General features: G+C 43.0%; 4 protein-coding genes across 12 annotated transcripts; 2 read left to right on the top strand and 2 right to left on the bottom strand.

The window, feature by feature from the left end:
* Positions 1–460: 460 nt before the first annotated feature.
* On the top strand, positions 461–7766 carry syvn1 (synovial apoptosis inhibitor 1, synoviolin). Of its 4 annotated transcripts, none has more exons than XM_085906648.1 (16): positions 461–677; positions 1507–1658; positions 1771–1863; positions 2817–2969; positions 3515–3563; positions 3741–3844; positions 3930–4056; positions 4136–4235; positions 4812–4877; positions 5010–5126; positions 5245–5402; positions 5615–5746; positions 5836–5976; positions 6107–6290; positions 6402–6520; positions 6600–7766. In XM_085906648.1, the coding sequence occupies exons 2-16, from the start codon at positions 1527–1529 to the stop codon at positions 6779–6781; spliced, it is 1857 nt and encodes a 618-aa protein (XP_085762774.1). In that variant the 5' UTR covers positions 461–677; positions 1507–1526; the 3' UTR covers positions 6782–7766. The 4 variants fall into 4 exon arrangements, with proteins under 4 accessions (XP_085762774.1, XP_085762771.1, XP_085762772.1 ...); XM_085906645.1 differs by having other exon boundaries at positions 462–677; positions 5830–5976; XM_085906646.1 differs by having other exon boundaries at positions 462–771; positions 5830–5976.
* On the bottom strand, positions 7636–11745 carry gpr137 (G protein-coupled receptor 137). 4 transcript variants are annotated; one of them, XM_085906651.1, is made up of 9 exons: positions 11198–11745; positions 11031–11108; positions 9819–10242; positions 9675–9724; positions 9288–9528; positions 9010–9159; positions 8754–8888; positions 8428–8546; positions 7636–8343 (listed from the first exon to the last, which is right to left on the bottom strand). In XM_085906651.1, exons 2-9 carry the CDS (start codon positions 11069–11071, stop codon positions 8247–8249), a joined length of 1257 nt encoding a protein of 418 aa, XP_085762777.1. In that variant the 5' UTR covers positions 11072–11108; positions 11198–11745; the 3' UTR covers positions 7636–8246. The 4 variants fall into 4 exon arrangements, with proteins under 4 accessions (XP_085762777.1, XP_085762778.1, XP_085762779.1 ...); XM_085906652.1 differs by having other exon boundaries at positions 9819–10270; positions 11031–11745; XM_085906653.1 differs by lacking the exon at positions 11031–11108 and having other exon boundaries at positions 9819–10270; positions 11530–11745.
* Positions 11080–17495, top strand: pld7 (phospholipase D family, member 7). Of its 3 annotated transcripts, XM_085906642.1 has the most exons (13): positions 11080–11210; positions 11400–11514; positions 11931–12026; positions 13117–13965; positions 14395–14573; positions 14936–15116; positions 15190–15304; positions 15374–15501; positions 15588–15779; positions 15882–16021; positions 16253–16418; positions 16499–16598; positions 16685–17493. In XM_085906642.1, exons 2-13 carry the CDS (start codon positions 11407–11409, stop codon positions 16885–16887), a joined length of 2457 nt encoding a protein of 818 aa, XP_085762768.1. In that variant the 5' UTR covers positions 11080–11210; positions 11400–11406; the 3' UTR covers positions 16888–17493. The 3 variants fall into 3 exon arrangements, with proteins under 3 accessions (XP_085762768.1, XP_085762769.1, XP_085762770.1); XM_085906643.1 differs by having other exon boundaries at positions 11156–11514; positions 16685–17495; XM_085906644.1 differs by lacking the exons at positions 11080–11210; positions 11400–11514 and adding an exon at positions 11526–11802.
* On the bottom strand, positions 17246–18399 carry smim19 (small integral membrane protein 19). The gene is made up of 3 exons (XM_085906655.1): positions 18092–18399; positions 17858–17982; positions 17246–17667 (listed from the first exon to the last, which is right to left on the bottom strand). The coding sequence occupies exons 1-3, from the start codon at positions 18223–18225 to the stop codon at positions 17603–17605; spliced, it is 324 nt and encodes a 107-aa protein (XP_085762781.1). The 5' UTR covers positions 18226–18399; the 3' UTR covers positions 17246–17602.
* Between the last annotated feature and the right edge of the window lie 984 nt (positions 18400–19383).

Raw genomic sequence — 19383 nt, 5'->3', positions numbered from 1 at the left:
GTTACTTCTTACACACTTATGACATGTTAGATCTATTCATTTTTTCTAATATTAACCTGGAAAGAAAATGCAAATCATCTGGCTAACTGTTTGCAAAAGCAGCCCTACATTCTTGTAATTTGTTTTTACAAAGACATGAAACAGTTATAGGCATTTTAGATATATGAACGGGGCATATGGAAATTTGATTTTGGGACAAAAAATAAAGAAATGCACGATTTATTTGAAATGTGTTAACTTTAAGACAGACTGGCAACTTCCTATTGGTCCACGTTGAGTTGTACCGTAATACTCATAAAACGTCTTTGAAGTGCAGCAATCAGAACACAGCCAGAACCTAAACATTTATAAATAGGACACCAACATGTCTTCTACGTGTTAAACAGTAAAATTCGGGTATTTACAGACTCTTATAAGCCAAATGTTAGGGTACAATTGCGCTAGTTTATTTCTTGTTGCGTCGAGTTACCGTTAAAGCCGGATGTGATGTGGCTGCCAGACAGCGAGCCAAAGATAAACACGTAGCCTGAACGAGAGGGGCGAGACCCAGAAATACAACTGAAAAGCTGATTTCAATTCCCGAAATGAAGTGATTAAGGGGGAAGACACAAACCTTCGAAAACGAGGAATTCCTCTTCTTGCAGACAAGAAGCCAGTCTTCCGCATACATCGGTTTGGTGAGTTCCGAAGAGGACTGACAGTTGTAATGCTGCCCGGCTAAGCTAGCTCATGTTAGCTGACATAAGCTAACCATCTGATTAACTACCTGCGGTTAGTGTGCGAGTAATCGAGATAAATTAACCTTGCCTAGCAACTGAATATTTAATTCTCCGCCGTCATACATCGTTCGTACTTATTTTACAACTGTTGACTGTCTCGTTTTTCCGAAGACCCAAATTGGCCAAAATGTTGCTTGTCAAGTTGAAAGAGCAAAGATCGTAACCCCAGATTTCACTCAAATGTAATCGTGTAATAGATTAAAACCATTGTTATGTCTGATAACTTTCTTTTAAAAAACAGTTCTAGTTTTACAAGTATCATATGACAAATCTTAAAAAGTTTTGACTTTCATAAAGCATCAGGAATGCACCAAGTGTGGCTGACGTCTTCAGGCAAGGTCAGTTGGGGTCTAGGTTTTAGTTGTCGTTTTTTATGTAGAATCCGATTTTCAAACTTCGAAGCTTTTTCCTCATTAATTATAAAAGTAAACTGGTAAAGATTGTGAAATTAGCGTTGGGAGCGACGGAAATTAATGAGCCACCTCGGCCGGTCAGAGTAACATCACAAGGAACTTTACAATCTCCATCAAATTTGACAGAAGCATGAAATACTGGTACTTTTAGAAATCTAGTGAGTTTAAAGTGAAAGCTTCCTTAAATACAAATGACAAGGTAGACATCTGAAAATTCAATTTGACTATTTGTACTCTGTTAGTGGCTCCTTTGTGTTGGATACACATTTCAAAAAAACAAAACAAAAAAGTAATTTTTCCCCCTTTTGCTGCAGGAGCTGTAGTTGAGTTCAAGATGGTGCGAGCAACCTTGGTGACCGTCACCAGTCTGGTATTGACCGGCGCTGTGGTGGCGCACGCGTATCTCCTCAAACACCAGTTTTACCCAACTGTCGTCTACCTCACCAAGAGCAGCCCCAGCATGGCGGTAAGAAAATACAACACAAGTTCATTTCTTGTTGTTTGGAGTGACTTTCAGATTCATTGAGCACTGACCTTTTTTTTTGTGTGTGTGTGTGTGTGTGTGTGTCTGGTCCTAGGTATTGTACATTCAGGCGTTTGTGTTGGTGTTTCTTTTGGGAAAGTTCATGAGGAAAGTGTTTTTTGGACAGCTACGGGCTGCAGAAATGGAGGTAGTTTGCATGGAAAAGTTGATGTATCATAGATATTGTGGACAGCTATGATTAAAAATAAAATGTTATAGGCTTACTAAAAAAAAGAAAAAAATAGTAAATCATTTCCAAGCTTCCACTAATAATCTTGTTGAACTCATTTGAAGAAGAAAAAAAAGTTTTTGGGGAGGGCAAATAAACATCTGAACTTTATTTGAGGGTCATTTGAAGTGGTGGCAATTGTGAATTAGAGTTAGTGAGAGTGGTTAATTATGAACACAGCCAGTTACGATAAATGTTTTTACATTTAACATAATATTATCTCAGTTGTAGTTTTACTTACCCTCTCAAATATTACTAAACTTCTCAAATATTCCGTTTTATTTTGTTTTGTTATCAAGTTCAGACACTCTACAGCAGTGGTTGGCAAATAGGGGCCCCATCTATTCTGTCTGGCCCGCAAAATGACGTTAATATGATGTATTAAAAAAATAATAATAATAAAAAAAATATATTTTTTTTCAACCCCATAATTTTTAAAAGAAAAGAAGGGCACATTTGATGGGATTGTTGTATGCCATACAACAATCCCATCATATTCGAAACATTTCTTGAGGTATGACAGACGCACAGGTTGGAAAGGTATTGACACGCGAGTGCGCGTAATCTTATGCAAAAAAAAACAAAGTGTCCTGTCTAATGATAAAATAATTAATCATTTAAGTAGTAGGGACCCCCCCCCCCCCCATAAAAAAATAAAAAAAGCAATGGCCCGCGATGCAATTGTCAGAATTTTTTTTGGGGCCCGCGTCCAAAAGTAATTGCCGACCCCTGCTCTACAGGTTAATGGTTGAAAAAAAAAAAGGTCTTAAAATAATTCATCTTGGTCTCATTTGAAAAGCCCGGCATTTGCACAGGGGTGTGTAGACTATTTATATCCACCATGACTTCTCTTTATCCCTCCCTGACAACAGCATCTGATTGAGCGTTCCTGGTACGCGGTGACAGAGACATGCCTGGCCTTCACTGTATTCAGGGACGACTTTTCGCCACGCTTTGTCGCCCTCTTCACACTTCTGGTCTTCCTCAAGTGCTTCCACTGGTTGGCTGAGGATCGCGTGGACTTTGTAAGTGATCGCAGAGAAAGAAGAACATTCTGTAGCTAAAGAAACAATCAAATCGTTGTGTGTTGGAATGCAATTTTCAAGTCTCAAAGGCTGCATTTTTTGGGAAGATGATTTAATGCTTAATTTCTAACTACCATCTTTCCATTTTCTGTAACAATGCAAGTGATAATGACCACCATGACACATGTTGAGGTATTATTCATAGCACCCTATTGTGGTTGTTTTATCATCACAAACTCAAAATTAGAAACAGAAAATTGCTTTTGATTTTCTGCAATTTTAAGGAAAATTGCTACATTGGGTTATGAAGGTCTTTTTTTTTTCAAAAAATTATGATAAAACTTTGGCGGTTATTTTATGTATCAACAGTTAACAGTGCTATAGTTGAGTACTCCTACTAATATCGGTCTGGGAAAAAAAGTGGTATTGAACTTTCTTGATATTTATTGGTAAAAATACTATGAAATGCATTATTGTGTAATATGAGCCTGCCAATGTTTTTTTTATAACTTAGGTCTATTTATATTTTCTCTCTTCAATCTCAGATGGAGCGAAGTCCAAACATATCCTGTCTTTTCCACTTTCGAGTCTTATGTAAGTGCAAATGCTAAGTTGCTTTCTCAATTTCTGCGTCTTGCCTTTGTTTTATTATTTCCACTTTTTCCAAACTAAAACGTTTTGGCAAGTACCGGATGCTGTATGCGTTTCGCTGTCCCTCTGCTGCTGTGTGGATATCTTGGAAATGGGATTATCGTTCTTTATGCTCTCCAGCTCTCATGGGTCTGCTGGTAGCTTTGGACTTCTTGTTTGTTTACCACGCCTGTCAAAGCATCATCACCCGAGGTGCCTCTGTGCAGCTTGTCTTTGGCTTTGAGGTTTGTCATCTTCCAATAAGAATTATTAGATTACAACATGATGGCGCTCGCTTAATTGTTTAATGTTTCCTCTTGTGGACTTCAGTACGCCATCCTGCTGACCATGGTACTGACCATGTTCATTAAGTACATCCTGCACACTGTTGATTTGCAAAATGAGAATCCCTGGGACAACAAGGCTGTGTATATGCTCTACACAGAGCTCCTCACCGGTAACAGTGTGCTTCTTTCATACTTGACTTGGCGTCTATTGTGATGATAATAATCATAATGGAGGATTGTTCGTTTCAGGTTTCATCAAGGTTCTCCTGTACATTGCCTTTATGACCATTATGATGAAGGTTCACACCTTCCCCTTGTTTGCAATCCGGCCAATGTATCTGGCTATGAGGTAAAGGAGTCTCGCAACTATTAGAACGTACTGTTCATTTTGTTTTGTTTCTTTACCCCCATTTGCAATCCCAATCTATTTGTAGGAGAAGAAAGCAAATAATAGCTTTAAATTAATAATACATAATTCACTCTGTCTACTTGATATTGTAAACATGGTGCAGTGGTGCCTTAAGATATGAGTAAGACGTAACTAAACAGAAAATAAAGAGAAATGTACAGTGTGTATTAAAAACAAGCACATAACTTTGCCTTTATGTCCACTAGCTTAATGTTAACATATAATGGCAAATGCCTGTGACAGGGTAATGGCTAATATTTGAATCTTGAATCTTTATCCTCTGCCCAAATCGACAAACACGACTTCAGTTACTTAGTCACTTACATATTTTGTCCAATTGTTGTCCATTTATTCAGCTAAATACCAAATACTCAAAACACATAATAGTTTGATTAAAGTTTATTTCCACCTCTAACTTTATCTCTTATTTACCAGATTTTTTAAAAGTTTATTTCCACCTCTATTTACCAGATTTTGTATTCTTTGCATTGAAACGTTTTCTCCTTCACCTCTCAGGCAATTCAAGAAAGCAGTAACTGATGCTGTAATGTCTCGAAGAGCCATTCGCAACATGAATACACTGTGAGTAGTGCAAATATTTTTGCATTGGCATAATTTGCAATACTAATACTGCAGGAAAGAATATTTTGTCAACCTAACAGTCCAAGCCAAAATAAAAGCTCCATTTGATTTGTGACTTTGTTTGGTCGTCAGGTACCCTGACGCCACTCCTGAAGATCTGCAGGCTTCTGACAACGTTTGTATCATCTGTCGTGAGGAAATGGTCACCGGAGCAAAGAAACTACCTTGTAATCACATTTTCCACTCCAGGTACGTTCAAATCCCTCCAGTTTCACAAGTGCCAGAATTTAGTGAGTCAGGTCTTTGTATAATCCTGTTTATAGTCAAACAAAGCCGTGATTGCTAACCAAAGCTTCTCCGCTCGCAGTTGCTTGCGTTCGTGGTTCCAGAGACAGCAGACCTGCCCCACCTGTCGTATGGACGTCCTGAGGGCATCGCATAACAATCCGACTCCTACGCCTGCCCAGGCTGCGGCCCCTGCTGCAGCAGCCCCTGCGCACGCTCCCGCTGCACAGCCAGCTAACGGTGAGAGCGCCGAGAAAGACGACACTGCTGTCCCGTGTTTCATGAAATTGCTTTCCGCTATTATATTTCCAAAGCAAGTTGATTAGGAAAAAACGTGGACCTCAAAGTCATTCGTGTCCGCAAAGTGTCATTTTATGTCTTTTTTTTGGCTTGCCAAAGTCCTGAAAAGCAAGGAGTAGTGGCACACTTTAATTTGCCGCTTTCGTTTCTAGTGGCCCCCGGCATGTTGGCCGGCTTCCCACCAGGCCTCTTCCCCTTCTGGGGTCCGTTTCCCGGAATGCCTCATCCAGCTCCCGGTGCTGGCGATGCACCGCAGGGAAACACAGAAGCGGCACAGGCAGCCGGTAAGTCACGTGAAGCCAAGCCGCCGAATCGACGGTCAAGGTGAAGTGGTTTTGCCGAATTTGAATCCATGTTTTTCCATCAGGCACAGCCCCGTCCACCTCATCCGGCACGGACTCGGCCACAGGTGACGCTGCGGGCTCGACCGTGCCGGGATTCCCCTTCTCCGTTCCCCCTCCTCCCTTCCCGACTGCACCGTGGCTTCCCATGCCTCCGCCACCTCCTCCTTTCAGTAAGCTCTTTGTATTTCCACATTTAGTGCTTGAGCATTGATAGATCTCCACACTGTTTGAAAAATAAAGTAGTTCAAAATAGCACTGATCAGATTTTCATTGCAAACGGACTTCTCCCATCTCCTTCAGTGTCGTCGATGCCGCCTCCTCCTCCGTCTCTGTCGCAGCTGTCCGAGGAGGAGCTGAGGGAGCTGGAGGCCGAGGGTCGACGGGGCCTGGAGGCCAGACTGCAGTGTCTCCAAAACATCCACACCCTGTTGGACGCCGCCATGCTTAACATTCACCATTACCTCAGCACCGTCGCCACGCTTACGTAAGTAAACTTCCTCCTCGCACTTTTTAAGGGTACTTATTCTTTTGTAACTTTCTGCGTAAGAATTAGGTAGCACCGATATCAGCTAAAGAATATTCTCTTCTTTCGCAGTCCTCCGAGGTCTGACGGCAACATAGGAGAAGCCAGCGGGACAAGCGGCTCTGCTTCCTTTCCCACTGCCGGCGCCAGCACGGATGATCAGAGTCAGGAGAAAATCTCCTCTCCCAGCAGTAAGAAACTACTCTTCAAGTGTGTGAATTTCAAATTGCCATCATGATTTAATCACACTTTTTTTTTTTTGTGTCCAAGTGAGCAAAGCTCCGATCCAAACGCTCGAATCCGCTTCCACTTCTGCCACTTGGGATGGCGAGAGAAGAAACCAAGAGGATGAAGGATCAGAGGACGAGGACGGCGAGCCGAACGCCGCCGAGCTGAGGCGCCGGAGGCTTCGGAAGCTCGTTACGGCGCCACTTGCGCCTGCAGACGATTGAGCCGACTCGATGGCTGGGAACCAACAGGAGCTCTTAACGTGGTTCATCTGTTCGGCCCCCTCTCGGTATCTCTCACCATCATCACCAATTGGAGTCGGACTCAACCTTCGGGGGGGTTAAACCAGAGGATCTTTTGCACTCCTGACTCCGCCTAAATGATAGCATGTTTTTTTCCCCCCCGCTTCTGTTTCACTAAACACAATAGTGGAATGAGAAGACTGCAGGCACTTCAAAGTTGAGAGCAACTCTCAATGTTGTTTGTGTTGAGTGAGTGAAACACTGGTTTAGTATTTGGTAGTTTGGCTATCATTGGGCTCAGTGCCTGCACCCTAATTCTTTTTTCTTTAACCAACTGGCTTCAGTAGAAAGCTTGTCACTTATAACGCTGCACAGTGAACTTTTCTGATCTAAAAAGAAAAGTTGATAAACATTGTCTCCCCTTTACAAATCAGCTCACGCTGCGCAGTTTTTTTTTTTTCTTCTTCCCACTGGTGCAGGTTCTGTAACATTTGTTTGAATGTGTACATACTGTAAAAAGAGTTTTATTAGGGTGATCTGTACATAGACAATAAACTGCAACATTTTCTTTCAGGCTATATTGAAAGTTCATTCTTGGAGGTTTATGAATAAGATTGAAGGGGTTACATTTTTCACCACTACCCAAATGGTGTAAGTTTAAACTTGTAGAATTTTGTTTAGGAGAACTTTGGTGGTGAAAGTGCATATAAGTTATGTGCCCTCAAACTCAAGGGAGATGCTGAATGGGTAATTTCTTATTTTGTAACACTTTGCAATTGTAAATTTGGAAGTATATTTTCTTAAATGTGGATTTGACAAACTTCACACACGCAGGCTAGAGAAGTACATTTAATTCTTTACACAGTAAATGTGATCAAGTCAAAGCCACATTAAATGTCTTTCTACAATTGTCAGCCAAACTGTTAATAAAATAAATTACCAGTAAGGGTTTCATCAAAAAAATAAAGGTTAATCACAAAGGAAGAGTATTGAACAATTACTATGGAAAATATTTTAAAATAATATACACAAACCAGTGGGATAGTAAAGAGTGCAGTGATGAAAAGCTATTATTACTGGTCAGCCCACTCTTACATTCTTTTAAAGAGGAATGCTAATGAAGCTTTTCAAGGACATTTAAGAGCTTATTTACAGTGCTTAATTCACTTCAATAGTTGATTGACCTCTAGAAAAGTGAAAAAATGCAGCCAAACCCAAGTTCAACCTTGTAAGAGTACCGACTCAATGTTTGGCATTCTGAGTGGGTTCCCTTTAAGAGACAACAAAATATGTTTTGATGTAGTTGGTAAAAACGCTAAAAGGTGCAGTTATTGATTGGTGACAGTTCCTGAGGTTTTCAGTGCAAAAAAAACAAACAGTCCAGACAGAGTATCTACTGACTGGCGAGCTGGCTTTTGTTTTTCCTTGAGATGACCATGTCTGTGCATCAGTTTTGGGGCGTGGAATACAAAGAATGATGCTGGTGACTTCGGTCTGGGGGTTTGCTGGCAAACAGAAGAGGAGCGGTCTCTGATCCGAACCAACTGACAAACAGGAAAGACGTCAAGGATGAAATAAACACATGAACACACGACAGCATCACTGGTGCAGTGAGTCAATGGGCCGACCTTGAGTGAGGCTGGTAGGTGGAAGTCCACAGAGGTGCTATTTCCTCCTCATTACCCTGAGGGTCATCCAAGAAATAAGGACGAGGTAGGGCCCGGTTGTTGACGTTCAGGTTGCTGACCTGCCGTTGTCACAAAACACATTGTGACTTCCCAGAAAATAGATAAAAAACACTTGGAGAATACAGTGGCACCCCCTTGTGGTCATACAAGTTGGACTGCAAGTTCGAATGGAACAGCGGAAACCCAAAGATACAACTTATTAGAAATGGCATCAATGAATATTTATATCCGATAAAAAATATGGTCTTTTCAGATTTGTCAGTTACTTGATTGCCCTCCTGAGCAGGCCTGCGGACTCTGAAGATGAGGATGAGCAGACTGCTTGGTAGCAACTCCCAGATAAAGAGGATGGCGCCAAAGGCCAGGTAGCCCCTGTCGCCTAGTTCATTACGCAAGTCAGCCTGGAAACAAAACAATGCAGCGGCTTTGTGGAAGCGTTTGAGTTTTACGAGGAGCTAATGAATAAACGTGCCCTGAAGAAGCATCCCAAACTCTTGCGCCTTCAAACGATTGGACAAGTACCTGATCAGAGACATTGTACCAGTCAAAGTCAAAAGACTCGACGTGGTGGTGCTGAGACAAAACCAGGACGCTCAAGTTGTAGCAAGCCCGGCTGGCAAAGAGCAAGATGACTGTGGCGCCCAGGGCTGCTGTGCGACACACTGTGGTACCCTGTAACGAGTAGAATAATCAATCAAATGTGGGGGATGATTCTTCATCACGCAATATGTTGGGAAAGAATGTGGTGAACAAAAAGCAGAGTTCCAAAAATATCATTTTCAAAGTTTTTACAGACAGACCTTGCTGGTCAGGTAGGGCCCCGTGGAGCGCGAGTGTCGCGTCAGCATCAGCAGCAGGGCAGCGAGCAGCACCGCATTCAAGATGAACAGTAAGTCGTTGACGAGCACCCGGACTAGGACCAGAGTCCAAGTCCGCTCCCCCTGCCCCGTGTCTTCACGGCGGCCTCCGAGAGCTGCGCAGCCCACGTTAACGCAGAAGAAGACAGCATTCAGCGCCCCGTACATGCAGCGGGCTCTGCGCCTGAAACAAAATGGATTCCGGATTGTAGATTCATTACAGAGCACAGACTGAAATGGAAAATGTTGACCAGGTAGGACTCGGGTGATTTGTTGACTTAATCCAATAATTCCAGTTTTTTGCACAATCTACATAAAATGATTACTCACAGCTGGTTTTCTACATCTGAGTTGTAAGTCTCCCTGGCTTTGAGTAGAACCTGTGGAAGCAGAGAAAAGGGAGTTATGTTCATCACGGCGACTGTCACCTCAACCTGTCATTTATCTTTGATGAGGAACTCCTCAAGGTCTCACCTGAGTGAAATACAAGTTGATAAGGCTCAGAGTGAAGAACTGCAGGCAGACGGGGAAGCAGTAGAGTAGCCAGTAGACCACTACAGGTAGGCGATTGGCCTCCAACGCATTTTGAAAGTAAAATGAGAACAAGGTGGTGCGCAGTGCCGCCCACAGGAGGCAGAGGAAAAGAAAGATGCTCTGGTAACTCCATCGTTTGTGTCTGTAGAGGTAGAGAAGCCAGAGCTCGGCGTACACCGCCAGGAAGAGGCTGCCGTACAGCGCCGTGTACAGGATGGTGAAGCCCAGCTGGACCGAAGGGGCCAGGGCGGGATGGAGGGGCAGCGGGACGGGCAGGTCGGAGGAGTTGGGGGGAGGGGAGGCTGTGACTGGCGCTTCCATGGTGGTCTTGACACTTCTAGAGCTCCATGCTGACCATCCTTCTCTGTCAATTGGAAGTTAACATATGACACCTGACGGCACACATGGGACTTTTTAGTTAACTCGTGATTTTTTAAATTATAATTGTGCGATATTGAGTACAAAAAATATACTACTACTAGTATAGTTCCAAGGTTGCACTGTTTATTTTATTTAGTTTTACTTTTACCATATGCTTTACATGAATCACTTTTTATGCAACTTGCACCTATAAAATCAGTACCATAGCAACCTTTGCAGTAAACAGGACAAAAGGTGTGAAATGTTACTGTATGATCACAATAGGAATGAGTAAAGCCATCTGCTGGACACTAAATGAACATTAATTCCAAATGTGATTTAAAGCCCGCAGCTGGCTTTTGTATATCTCAGGCTGAAGTAGTTTAAAAAACAAACAAAAAAACAGGCCATCATTTTATTCACTTGATAAAACTGAAGCTGGACATGTATATTACTTCCTTCTATGTCAGTTCGTAAACAGACCCTTATCACTAAAATCGGTTAGCATTTGGCATTTTGTGTGTGCGTGTATTTGGAATTATTATTCTGGAAGGGCACAGGGATATTAAGACAAGAATAACGACTTGTGATTGATATGAACGCTGTGTCAACAAGGTCGGATGTTTGTGTCAACAACTCAATGCTAACTTTCAAAAGCTAAGCTAACCGTTGTTGACGTTGCCTTTTTTAAAGCGCAACAACGCGACGTTTTATCCATTTTCATACTGTCATTCCGTCATTAGTCGTTGACCATAGCGTAAATGAATCACTGCAGGATGTCAAATTACAGACCTTATTTCACAGGAAGCTGCTATATCCTCAGCAGACGACATTCATGTCGTTACTTCCGTGTTACGTCCGGTGCGTCACCTGTGATAGGCGTAGCCGAAAGTTTGGATTGCAACCACCAATCAGCGATCGCAGGAAATCGCGGTTACTTTCAGTTGTTGTTTACTCACCTTACGTCGAAAGGTGCGTGCAAAACAGATTTAATATTGATTTATTGGGCACCCGAAGGGGGGAACTGACGCCGGCTGTTATTTAGTAAACGATTTGGCTCGACGGTATTTCACTGTATACAATTCATACTCCCCCCCCCCCACACACACACACCGTCCCTTTTCAAGTTCCCCCAAAAATGCCTATGCTTTTGCGACCCAGAAAATCAATGAATCGTAATTATGAGGACGACGAACAGGAAGACAGAGAAACAGCAGAAACAACTAAAAGGCCGTTGATGAAGTCCTTCCGCCTGGCGCAGGGACCCACGGACGCGGTAATATTACTCAACTTTTCCGCCTCTTTCTCCTCCTCAACCGAGCAAAGAAAAGTTCGCAGCGAGCCACGTAGTTCCTCACAATCGGCGACGGTAGCAGCATCGCCAGCTGCCTCAGCCGGAAATTTGAAAGAAAAGCAAAATAAGAAGCATCCGCAACAGCGTGCTGAGAAAGGACCGAACGCATTCCATCGACTCTGGGCGTGTAGAATTCGCTAATCGTCACAAGCTTTTATTGTTTGACTGCGAAGCGTTGTGCGTTCACACTCGCAAAGCTCCTGCGTCATGGTAGATCCTTCGATTCTGAGCACGTTTGTTACGTCGCCCTGATGACTCATCGCTTTGTATCTTAACCCAAACCGCATTAATTTTTTAGAGGTGGATTGTCTTTACCGACTTGTGTTTTTGTGCCCCAGGACTTCGAGGACTTGGACTCTGAAACTGTGCACAGTGAGGTGATGGAGAGAGTGCAGACTGATGATGAAGAATCCATGGAGGAAAACGATGACACGGTATCGGTGCACTAAATGCATTTTTTTTTTTTATCGTCTTTGTATCTCAAGTGGCTTGAAAACCCTTTGAAGCGTTTCATGTTTTGTGACCTTTACAATTACAAAGTTGGATGTTTTTTTCTTCGCATTTTATGTGATTCCAACACAAATCAACACAATACTGTGAAGTGTAATGGAAATGATATACAGTTTTCAAAATTTTAAGCAAATTTAAATCTGCGGTGTGTATTTCTATTCAGCTCTGTCATACTATCACGCCACGGTATTAAAATGCATCGCTCTAAAATTACTTTGTAATGAAATACTAGAATAGAATAGATCTTTATTGTCATTGTCACATGTACAACAACATTTAAAAGTGCCAACCGATCAGTGCAAAGAAATAAAAAAGATAATAAAAAAAAACCAAGCTAAAACTATACAAACTAAAAACCACATTAAAGAACAAACACAAACAGGTGACATGGAATTGCACACCCCCATATTTTTCTTAAAAAAGACAAAAAATTGCACACCCCCATATTGCACAGAACAGTTTTTCTGCTTGTTAAAGCAGATAAGCATATTTTTAGCGGCATTTAGTGTGACTACCGCCGTAAAGTAAAAACTGTTGGCGAAAACTGCTAGTCCTTGATCTAATTGATCTGTAGCGTCTGCCTGATGGCAACAGTTTGAAAAGGGAGTGGCAACTCAACTGAAGACTTTTATTTATGTAAAGTCCAAAAGACTGTTTTATTTATGTAAAGTCCAACTTATATACTCTTGTATGTCATTAGGTCTACTTAATATGGCTAAAAATGATCATTAATGACAGACTTCTGGCTTTATTCGAACACCTCCACTGCATAATTTGTCAAGGACAGGATTATTTGCATGAAACATGCTACAATTAGTGCAAATTGCATTAGGCCTTGGAGCCATCAAGCTTCGAAAACTGGCGCAAAATTTTAGTCGGGGACAGAAAAACGTCTTGCCGCAAGGAAATGTTGCAACAATGACAGTTGGGCAGCTATGGGCAAGGGAATGACGTGTTTACAAAAAATACAACGCTTACACTGACACATGCTCTTATCAGTGTTGTCATCTTCAGGAAATGAAGCGCTGCAGCGTTGTGCTGGACCGTCTCGGCGATAAGACCACGCGGAGAGAACCTGAGGAGCGAGACGACATGAGCCGCAAAAGCGCCAAGCCTGCCTCCCGCATCCCAACTTTCCATAAGCGGCCTGCTGTTGTGAGCGCAGAGCTGGCCGTCTCAAAAAAAGAGCCTCCTGCCAACCTGGTTCAGCCTACTGACAAACCTGCAAATGTTGACGTATCTAAGACCAAAATACTTGAACCTCACCTCCAGCCACTGGTCCGCACCCCTAAAGTCACCACCCCGTTCAGCATAGAACAAATGGCCGCAGGGGCTGCCCCCCAAAACTACGTCTTGTGTGAGGCAGTGCCACCCAGTCTGATGCTCAGCCCCAGGCCTGCCCTCCGAGCAGAGGAGAATCTCATCCGAGGGGAAAACCAGAGCCAACACACGGAAATGGAGAGCGCTGCAAGCAGCCTTCCGCTCACGGCCGCCCAAAGCAATAACGCATGTCTGGAAGAAATTCCTCGGAAGCCTTATTTTGCGAAAAAGATCAATTTTCCTCTAACAATACCCAAAGAGCCCACCTGCATACCCCGCACGGAAGCTATTCTGGACGAAAAACCACCATGGGAGGTCGAAGATCCAAACGCAGCGGAGTCAAATGACCCAAGATCATCAGACATAGATAGTGAGAATGATCAGGCATCGGATGATCACTCCTCGGATGATTCTGTCAATACAGAGGACTGCAATGAACCACGAGCAAGCATACAAGACAGCGAGGAGGTTGCAAAGGACGAAGCTGAAATTGACCCCAAAGCAGAGCAGCCTGCTAAAGGTCCATCAACCAAGTCAACTAAAGTGAGTAGACGTGTTTAGGCACCACTTAACACTTCTAAACATAATCGAATGGCTATTTCCTCTCCCCCACCCTATATAGCGATTTAATAAAATGCCACTAACGTTGTCTTGCGTTGTATTGTGTAAAAAGAACGCTGACCTGATATCTATCAACTGTTTCCAATGAAAAGAGTTTTGGCAGTCAAAAGTATGCAAATTGACCATTTTCCCTGACTAAGCAGTTGAACAGGACAGACCGCAAAAAAAAAAAAAACAGCAAGTGGGAAACGTGCCTGTTAGAATAGTGATGGACCCGTGTGTGACGTAGAGCCAGAGGAGTTTACCCACACCTTTTCCAAATAGCTTCGGAACGCAAAGGCATTCCAAAGATGGTTTGCAGTCTGGGAGCTGAGTTGTCGTCGCGTTTCAAATGCTTTCCTCTTTTTGCAGGGATCCCGATGCGGAGGCGTGGCCCTCTGCTTCTTGCTGTCGGCAACTCTGCTGCTGTTTGCTATGCACGCGTGGCGCTTCGGCCTCCCCGTGTCGGTCAGCCAACTCGCTGCTCATCTGGAGCTGCATTGGCTGGAGGGCGTGGGCCCCATCACGGAGGAGTGTAGCCGAGATTGTAGGTGAGCGACTTGTAGCGACATCAGGTTCTTTTCAACAGAATGAAGTAAGACGTCAAATCAAAAAAAGGGTTCACCGCTTGCCAAGTTGCTCTGTCTGCTTGATATAATAAAAAGTACTAAATTTAAAGGGATTTATAAACAAAATAATTTAAGAGAGTTAAAAAAAAAAATTAGCTTGCTAAAAGAACGTACAATACAAGGACAAGATTTTGAAAAAACGTTTTTTTAAATCTGGATTTAAAAGTATCGGGGCTGTTAGCATCTTATTCTCTTTATGTGCAGCTAAATGCTGCTTCGCCATGTTTGCGTTGGCACACCTCAGTAGCGCGTCTCAATGAATGAAAGGACTTTTGCCTGTTTAGAGTTCATCTGGTGGAGAGCATTCCCGCGGGTTTGTACCCGTCCAGTCCGTCGCCGCAGCACAGCACAGCGACCACCTGGCTCAAGCTGCTGGAGCGAGCCAACAGCTCGGTCAGCATCGCCGCTTTCTACGTGTCGCTGCGGAGCAACGATTCCAAGTTTGCCGGCTCCGTGGACATTCAGGCAAGAAGAATGGCGCGGCCTCGCACGTGTCACACCTGTCCTCACCTCTGACGTTGTTACTGCACATTTGCAGGGCAGGGAGGTCTTTGAGCAGCTGAAGCAACTTCCATCCAAACATGTGAAGCTCAGTATAGCTGTGAATGGCCCACAGACGTCCACTCAGGACACGAGTGAATTGGCTGCAGCAGGTATATGATGATGACCTTGTTTCTAATCACATGCATGACCTCACACAGACATTTTGAATTTTTGCCTAGGTGTCAACATCAGGGAGGTGGACCTGAAGTCTATATCTGGAGGTATCGTGCACACCAAACTGCTGCTGGTTGATCAGAAGCACTTCTACTTGGGTAGTGCCAACATGGACTGGCGTTCTTTGACTCAGGTAAAAGAGTTAGGGTTGGTTTATTTTGTTTGGATGGTGAGTGAATGCGTGGCCCAGGTCAATATGGATCTTGGTGTGCCTCCCAGGTGAAGGAGGTCGGTGTTGTCATAGAGGACTGCAGCTGCCTGGCGCAAGACGCCGCTCGTATCTTGGACATGTACTGGAGCCTCAATGGATCCCTGCCACTCTATTGGCCAGCTCGCTTCACCGCCCTGTCCAGCTCCCGAGATCCTCTAGAGGTCAACTTGAACGGAGTCGCCGCCAAAGTCTACTTGTCTGTGAGTTCCACTATCACTCTTGAAATATCATGAAAACACAATTTCACTTCTCTCAAACGTTTGACCACGCCCGCTGACTGCTGTGTCTTGTATCTTGTGCAGAGTTCCCCACCACAGATTTCAGCGCGAGGACGTTCGGACGATCTCCACGCCATCTTGTCCGTCATCGAGGATGCTCAGGAATTCATTTTTATCTCTGTCATGGACTATCTTCCTCTTTCGGAGTTCACCAAGCCAATCAGGTTACCAACTTCTATCAATGTCCCTTTAAATTGTAAATGGAATCACAAGGTCATGTGATATGGAATTGCCTGGTCAGGTGTCATTCAGACTTAACAAAATGCACAACATGCTCTTTCAACACACTTTTTGCTTTCATATTGAAATACTGTACAGAAAAAGAACTTTCAGATGCGGGACACACTACAGCAATGTAACTGTTTGAAAACGTGTTGGTGGTGGTCCGCTCTCAGGTTCTGGCCTGCCATCGACTCGGCCCTACGCGCCGCAGCTTGCACGCGAGGCGTGAAACTCCGTCTCCTGGTCAGCTGCTGGGAGCACTCGCCTGCCGCCATGTTCACCTTCCTGCAGTCGTTGCTAGTTCTCAACAGGCCGCCCGTGAAATGTGACATTGAAGTGGTGCGTCATTGAATGAAGTGAAGGCTGGGTTGCCAACGGGGTGGACATTTTGTCACACTGAGGATTTTGTTTCTACGCAGAAAATTTTCACAGTGCCCGCCACCGTAGAGCAGATGAAGATCCCCTTTGCTCGAGTCAACCACGCCAAGTTTATGGTCACCGACAGAGTTCTCTATATCGGTCAGTCTGTTACTCCCACTCTTGACGCAGCCAGTCCTGCAAATTCTAGAAATTACATGTTTTGTTTTTTTTACACGTGTGGACAGGCACATCCAACTGGTCCGAGACCTACTTTACCGAGACCGCCGGAGTGGGTTTGGTGGTGAACCAGACAGATTCCGAGGTCAAACAAGGCCAGCGGACATTGCAGAGCCAAGCAGAGGAGCTCTTCCTCCGAGACTGGAAGTCTCATTACTCCAGCACACTGTCGGCCACCGACGTCAGAGTCTGCCCTCGCATGTCACACTAAATTATCCATGAGCATCTCTCTTTGCTGCCTGTCCGACTTCATCTCTCCTTTTAGCATGCTTAGGGACTGCTGTGAGAAACCACTGTATATAATTGCCGTTTTTATGGTTGGTTTCCAATCATGTTTTTGTAGTTTTTGTGCTCAGTGCTCTTGCACTACCAATCTGAGCTGTACAGATCCCTCCCCCCCTTTTTTTTTTTTTTTGCCTGGAGCAATTTGTATATGTTCTGCATGTTATTTTCTCAGGTAATTTCAAAATTCTGGGTATGCAATACAAAGACTTGAAAAAATATTTAAAAAAATGCTGCAAAAAAAAAAAATCATGGTCTTAAGTGATTAAAAATGCTTTCAAACCAAATGAGAACATATGTTAGAGCATTGTAGCTCTCAATTTATTATATTTGAATGCAAACGTTTCTCGTGGAACATTTTTGTCAACTAAAAGAATGAGGGATGTGGATATGTACAAACGTTTTGGGATGTTTCACAGAATAAAGTACATTTATCACAATGACAACTGGGAGATGATGCATTCTAAATGAGTCTTTAAAAATTAGACATTAAACTTAATTCAGTGTGCAACACGTAGTCTTCACTTTTATGTACTCCCAGCATGACAACATTTCTCCAGTCACACCTAGATCCTTAGGTTCAATCTGGCTGTATTGTCTCCATGGCTTGAAGAAAGGATTTCTACTCATCATTTTTCGAACCCTCATTCCATGGAAAGCTGAACACTGTCTGTCTGGCCTTGATGCTGTTGCTGATCATATTTCCGGGCTAGAACACACAACAGAGGACTTTAGTAAAGGAACAGGTGGCTTTTACTAACCAGTGTACTGTGAAAAATCATCCAAACTGTTCGGGAGAACAATCACTCGTGGCTTTAGGTATGTATTAACCGGACATTGTGGTATGCCGTGAGTTTAAGTGCAAAACTAACCACCGAAGTAGCAGACTCGATACCAACCTAGAGAGTACATCTCCAGCTGTTGTCTCAAACGGACCTTCTGCAGGCTGTCGTAGAAGTTTGGCTCTGGGTTGCCACCAACGCTGGGAGGCAGGTTGAAGATGCGCATGATCTTCCGCTTATTTCTACATAAGCAAAGAAATAATTTAGCAAAATGTCAAGTTAAGAAGAACACCACCTTGATTGTTTTCATATGCAATTGATTCGTTTTATAAGTAAAAATAGTGTGCTCACTTTCTGGCATAAATGAGCAGGCCAAAGCTAACCAGAATAACCAGCAGGTAAACGTTGGTGGCTTCGTTCCAGGCTTCGTGAACAGAGTAGTCGATAGACTCGGGCTCGTTCCCCAAAAGGCCGTGAGCCCCCATGCAAACACACTGTAAGCGCTTAAACGATAAACTATTTGACAAACTATAAATATCTGCTAAACATTCGATAGCTAAACTAGCCTGCTTTTATTGAGCTAAATTGTAAACACAATAATGTGGCGTTTTCTATTCACTTCCTGTTTTTTCTATTCACTTCCTGTTTCCGGTGGGTTTATTTTTCAAAATAACGGATCATAATATTTAAAAAAAGAACGAAATGAATATCGAATTTGTTTTCTCCACTTAATTATAAAATCATAAATGCAATAAAATAATAATAATAATGAGAAAAAAGATGTCCACTGGCCAAATATATGTGGCGGATTTTAGGACCATACAGGCCTGCAGTTTGGGGCAGGTTCATATGTACTATGTTCTTTGCTGCATCAGTAAGAAACATATCTTATTCTGTGACTGACTGCCAACAAGTGAGACAAGTGAACAAAGGAACAAAGTCAAGCAATGATGCAGCAAATAACATAAATATAAACCCGCCTCTAACTGCAGGCCTGCTGGATGAGAGGCTTGGTCCTAAAGTCCACCACAATTCAAGATGGTTGTAGTCTTAAAACATTTGTATGAAATGCAATAAACAAGGTGAAAACCAGTTAGTACTGCAGCTACGGAGTACCCTAACCACTGGCCAAGCAAACCGCTGGACATTCTCATTGTGTCTCGTGAGCAAATAAAAAGTTTGCTAAAACAAATGCACTTTTTTTGTTTTCAATCATTTTAATGTTATAATCAGCAAACATTATTTACAGAATTTCCATTTGATTGCACTGTTACTTTTTATTTTTCAAAATTATCTTTTTTTTTTTCTCCCAAAATAGAATTTGACTACTTAACACATAGAATTGCTTTGAAAAGAATTGCTCCAATTAAAAAAACAATACCGGAGAAATGAGCGCCACAGTTCAAGGCTGTGGTTCGAGTGGTTCAACGCATCACAGTAAAGATGGAGAGCACAAATCGGTTGTCACTTAATATGCCATCAGACATCATTCAAAGGTGTTATTCATTTGATGTTAAAATTCAGAAACCATGGCAGCACTGTACAGTACATAACCACGATCTGCCGTAAGATTTCCAGCTCGACTTTCATTCATCTGCGCGTGGCTGAATTACATTCCGAGTGCTATCAGGGGGAAAAACAGG

This window comes from Syngnathus leptorhynchus, chromosome 2 (assembly GCF_054491065.1).
Source record: "Syngnathus leptorhynchus isolate UIUO chromosome 2, UIUO_Slep, whole genome shotgun sequence".
In the NCBI taxonomy this organism is placed as follows: Eukaryota; Metazoa; Chordata; class Actinopteri; order Syngnathiformes; family Syngnathidae; genus Syngnathus; species Syngnathus leptorhynchus.
This window is presented reverse-complemented; position numbering and strand designations above follow the sequence as displayed.

Coding starts and splice junctions, on each gene's coding strand:
- syvn1 (XM_085906645.1), top strand. CDS start 1,527: ATGGTGCGAGCAACCTTGGTGACCGTCACCAGTCTGGTATTGACCGGC. Junction 1,864..2,816: donor TACGGGCTGCAGAAATGGAG/GTAGTTTGCATG, acceptor CCCTGACAACAG/CATCTGATTGAGCGTTCCTG. Junction 5,977..6,106: donor TCCGCCACCTCCTCCTTTCA/GTAAGCTCTTTG, acceptor CATCTCCTTCAG/TGTCGTCGATGCCGCCTCCT.
- gpr137 (XM_085906651.1), bottom strand. CDS start 11,071: ATGTCGTCTGCTGAGGATATAGCAGCTTCCTGTGAAATAAG. Junction 9,725..9,818: donor TCAACTTGTATTTCACTCAG/GTGAGACCTTGA, acceptor CTGCTTCCACAG/GTTCTACTCAAAGCCAGGGA. Junction 9,160..9,287: donor GGCCCTACCTGACCAGCAAG/GTCTGTCTGTAA, acceptor TACTCGTTACAG/GGTACCACAGTGTGTCGCAC.
- pld7 (XM_085906643.1), top strand. CDS start 11,377: ATGCCTATGCTTTTGCGACCCAGAAAATCAATGAATCGTAATTATGAG. Junction 12,027..13,116: donor TGGAGGAAAACGATGACACG/GTATCGGTGCAC, acceptor TGTCATCTTCAG/GAAATGAAGCGCTGCAGCGT. Junction 13,966..14,394: donor CATCAACCAAGTCAACTAAA/GTGAGTAGACGT, acceptor CTCTTTTTGCAG/GGATCCCGATGCGGAGGCGT.
- smim19 (XM_085906655.1), bottom strand. CDS start 18,225: ATGGGGGCTCACGGCCTTTTGGGGAACGAGCCCGAGTCTATCGACTAC. Junction 17,983..18,091: donor CTGCTCATTTATGCCAGAAA/GTGAGCACACTA, acceptor TTGCTTATGTAG/AAATAAGCGGAAGATCATGC. Junction 17,668..17,857: donor GCTGGAGATGTACTCTCTAG/GTTGGTATCGAG, acceptor TGTGTGTTCTAG/CCCGGAAATATGATCAGCAA.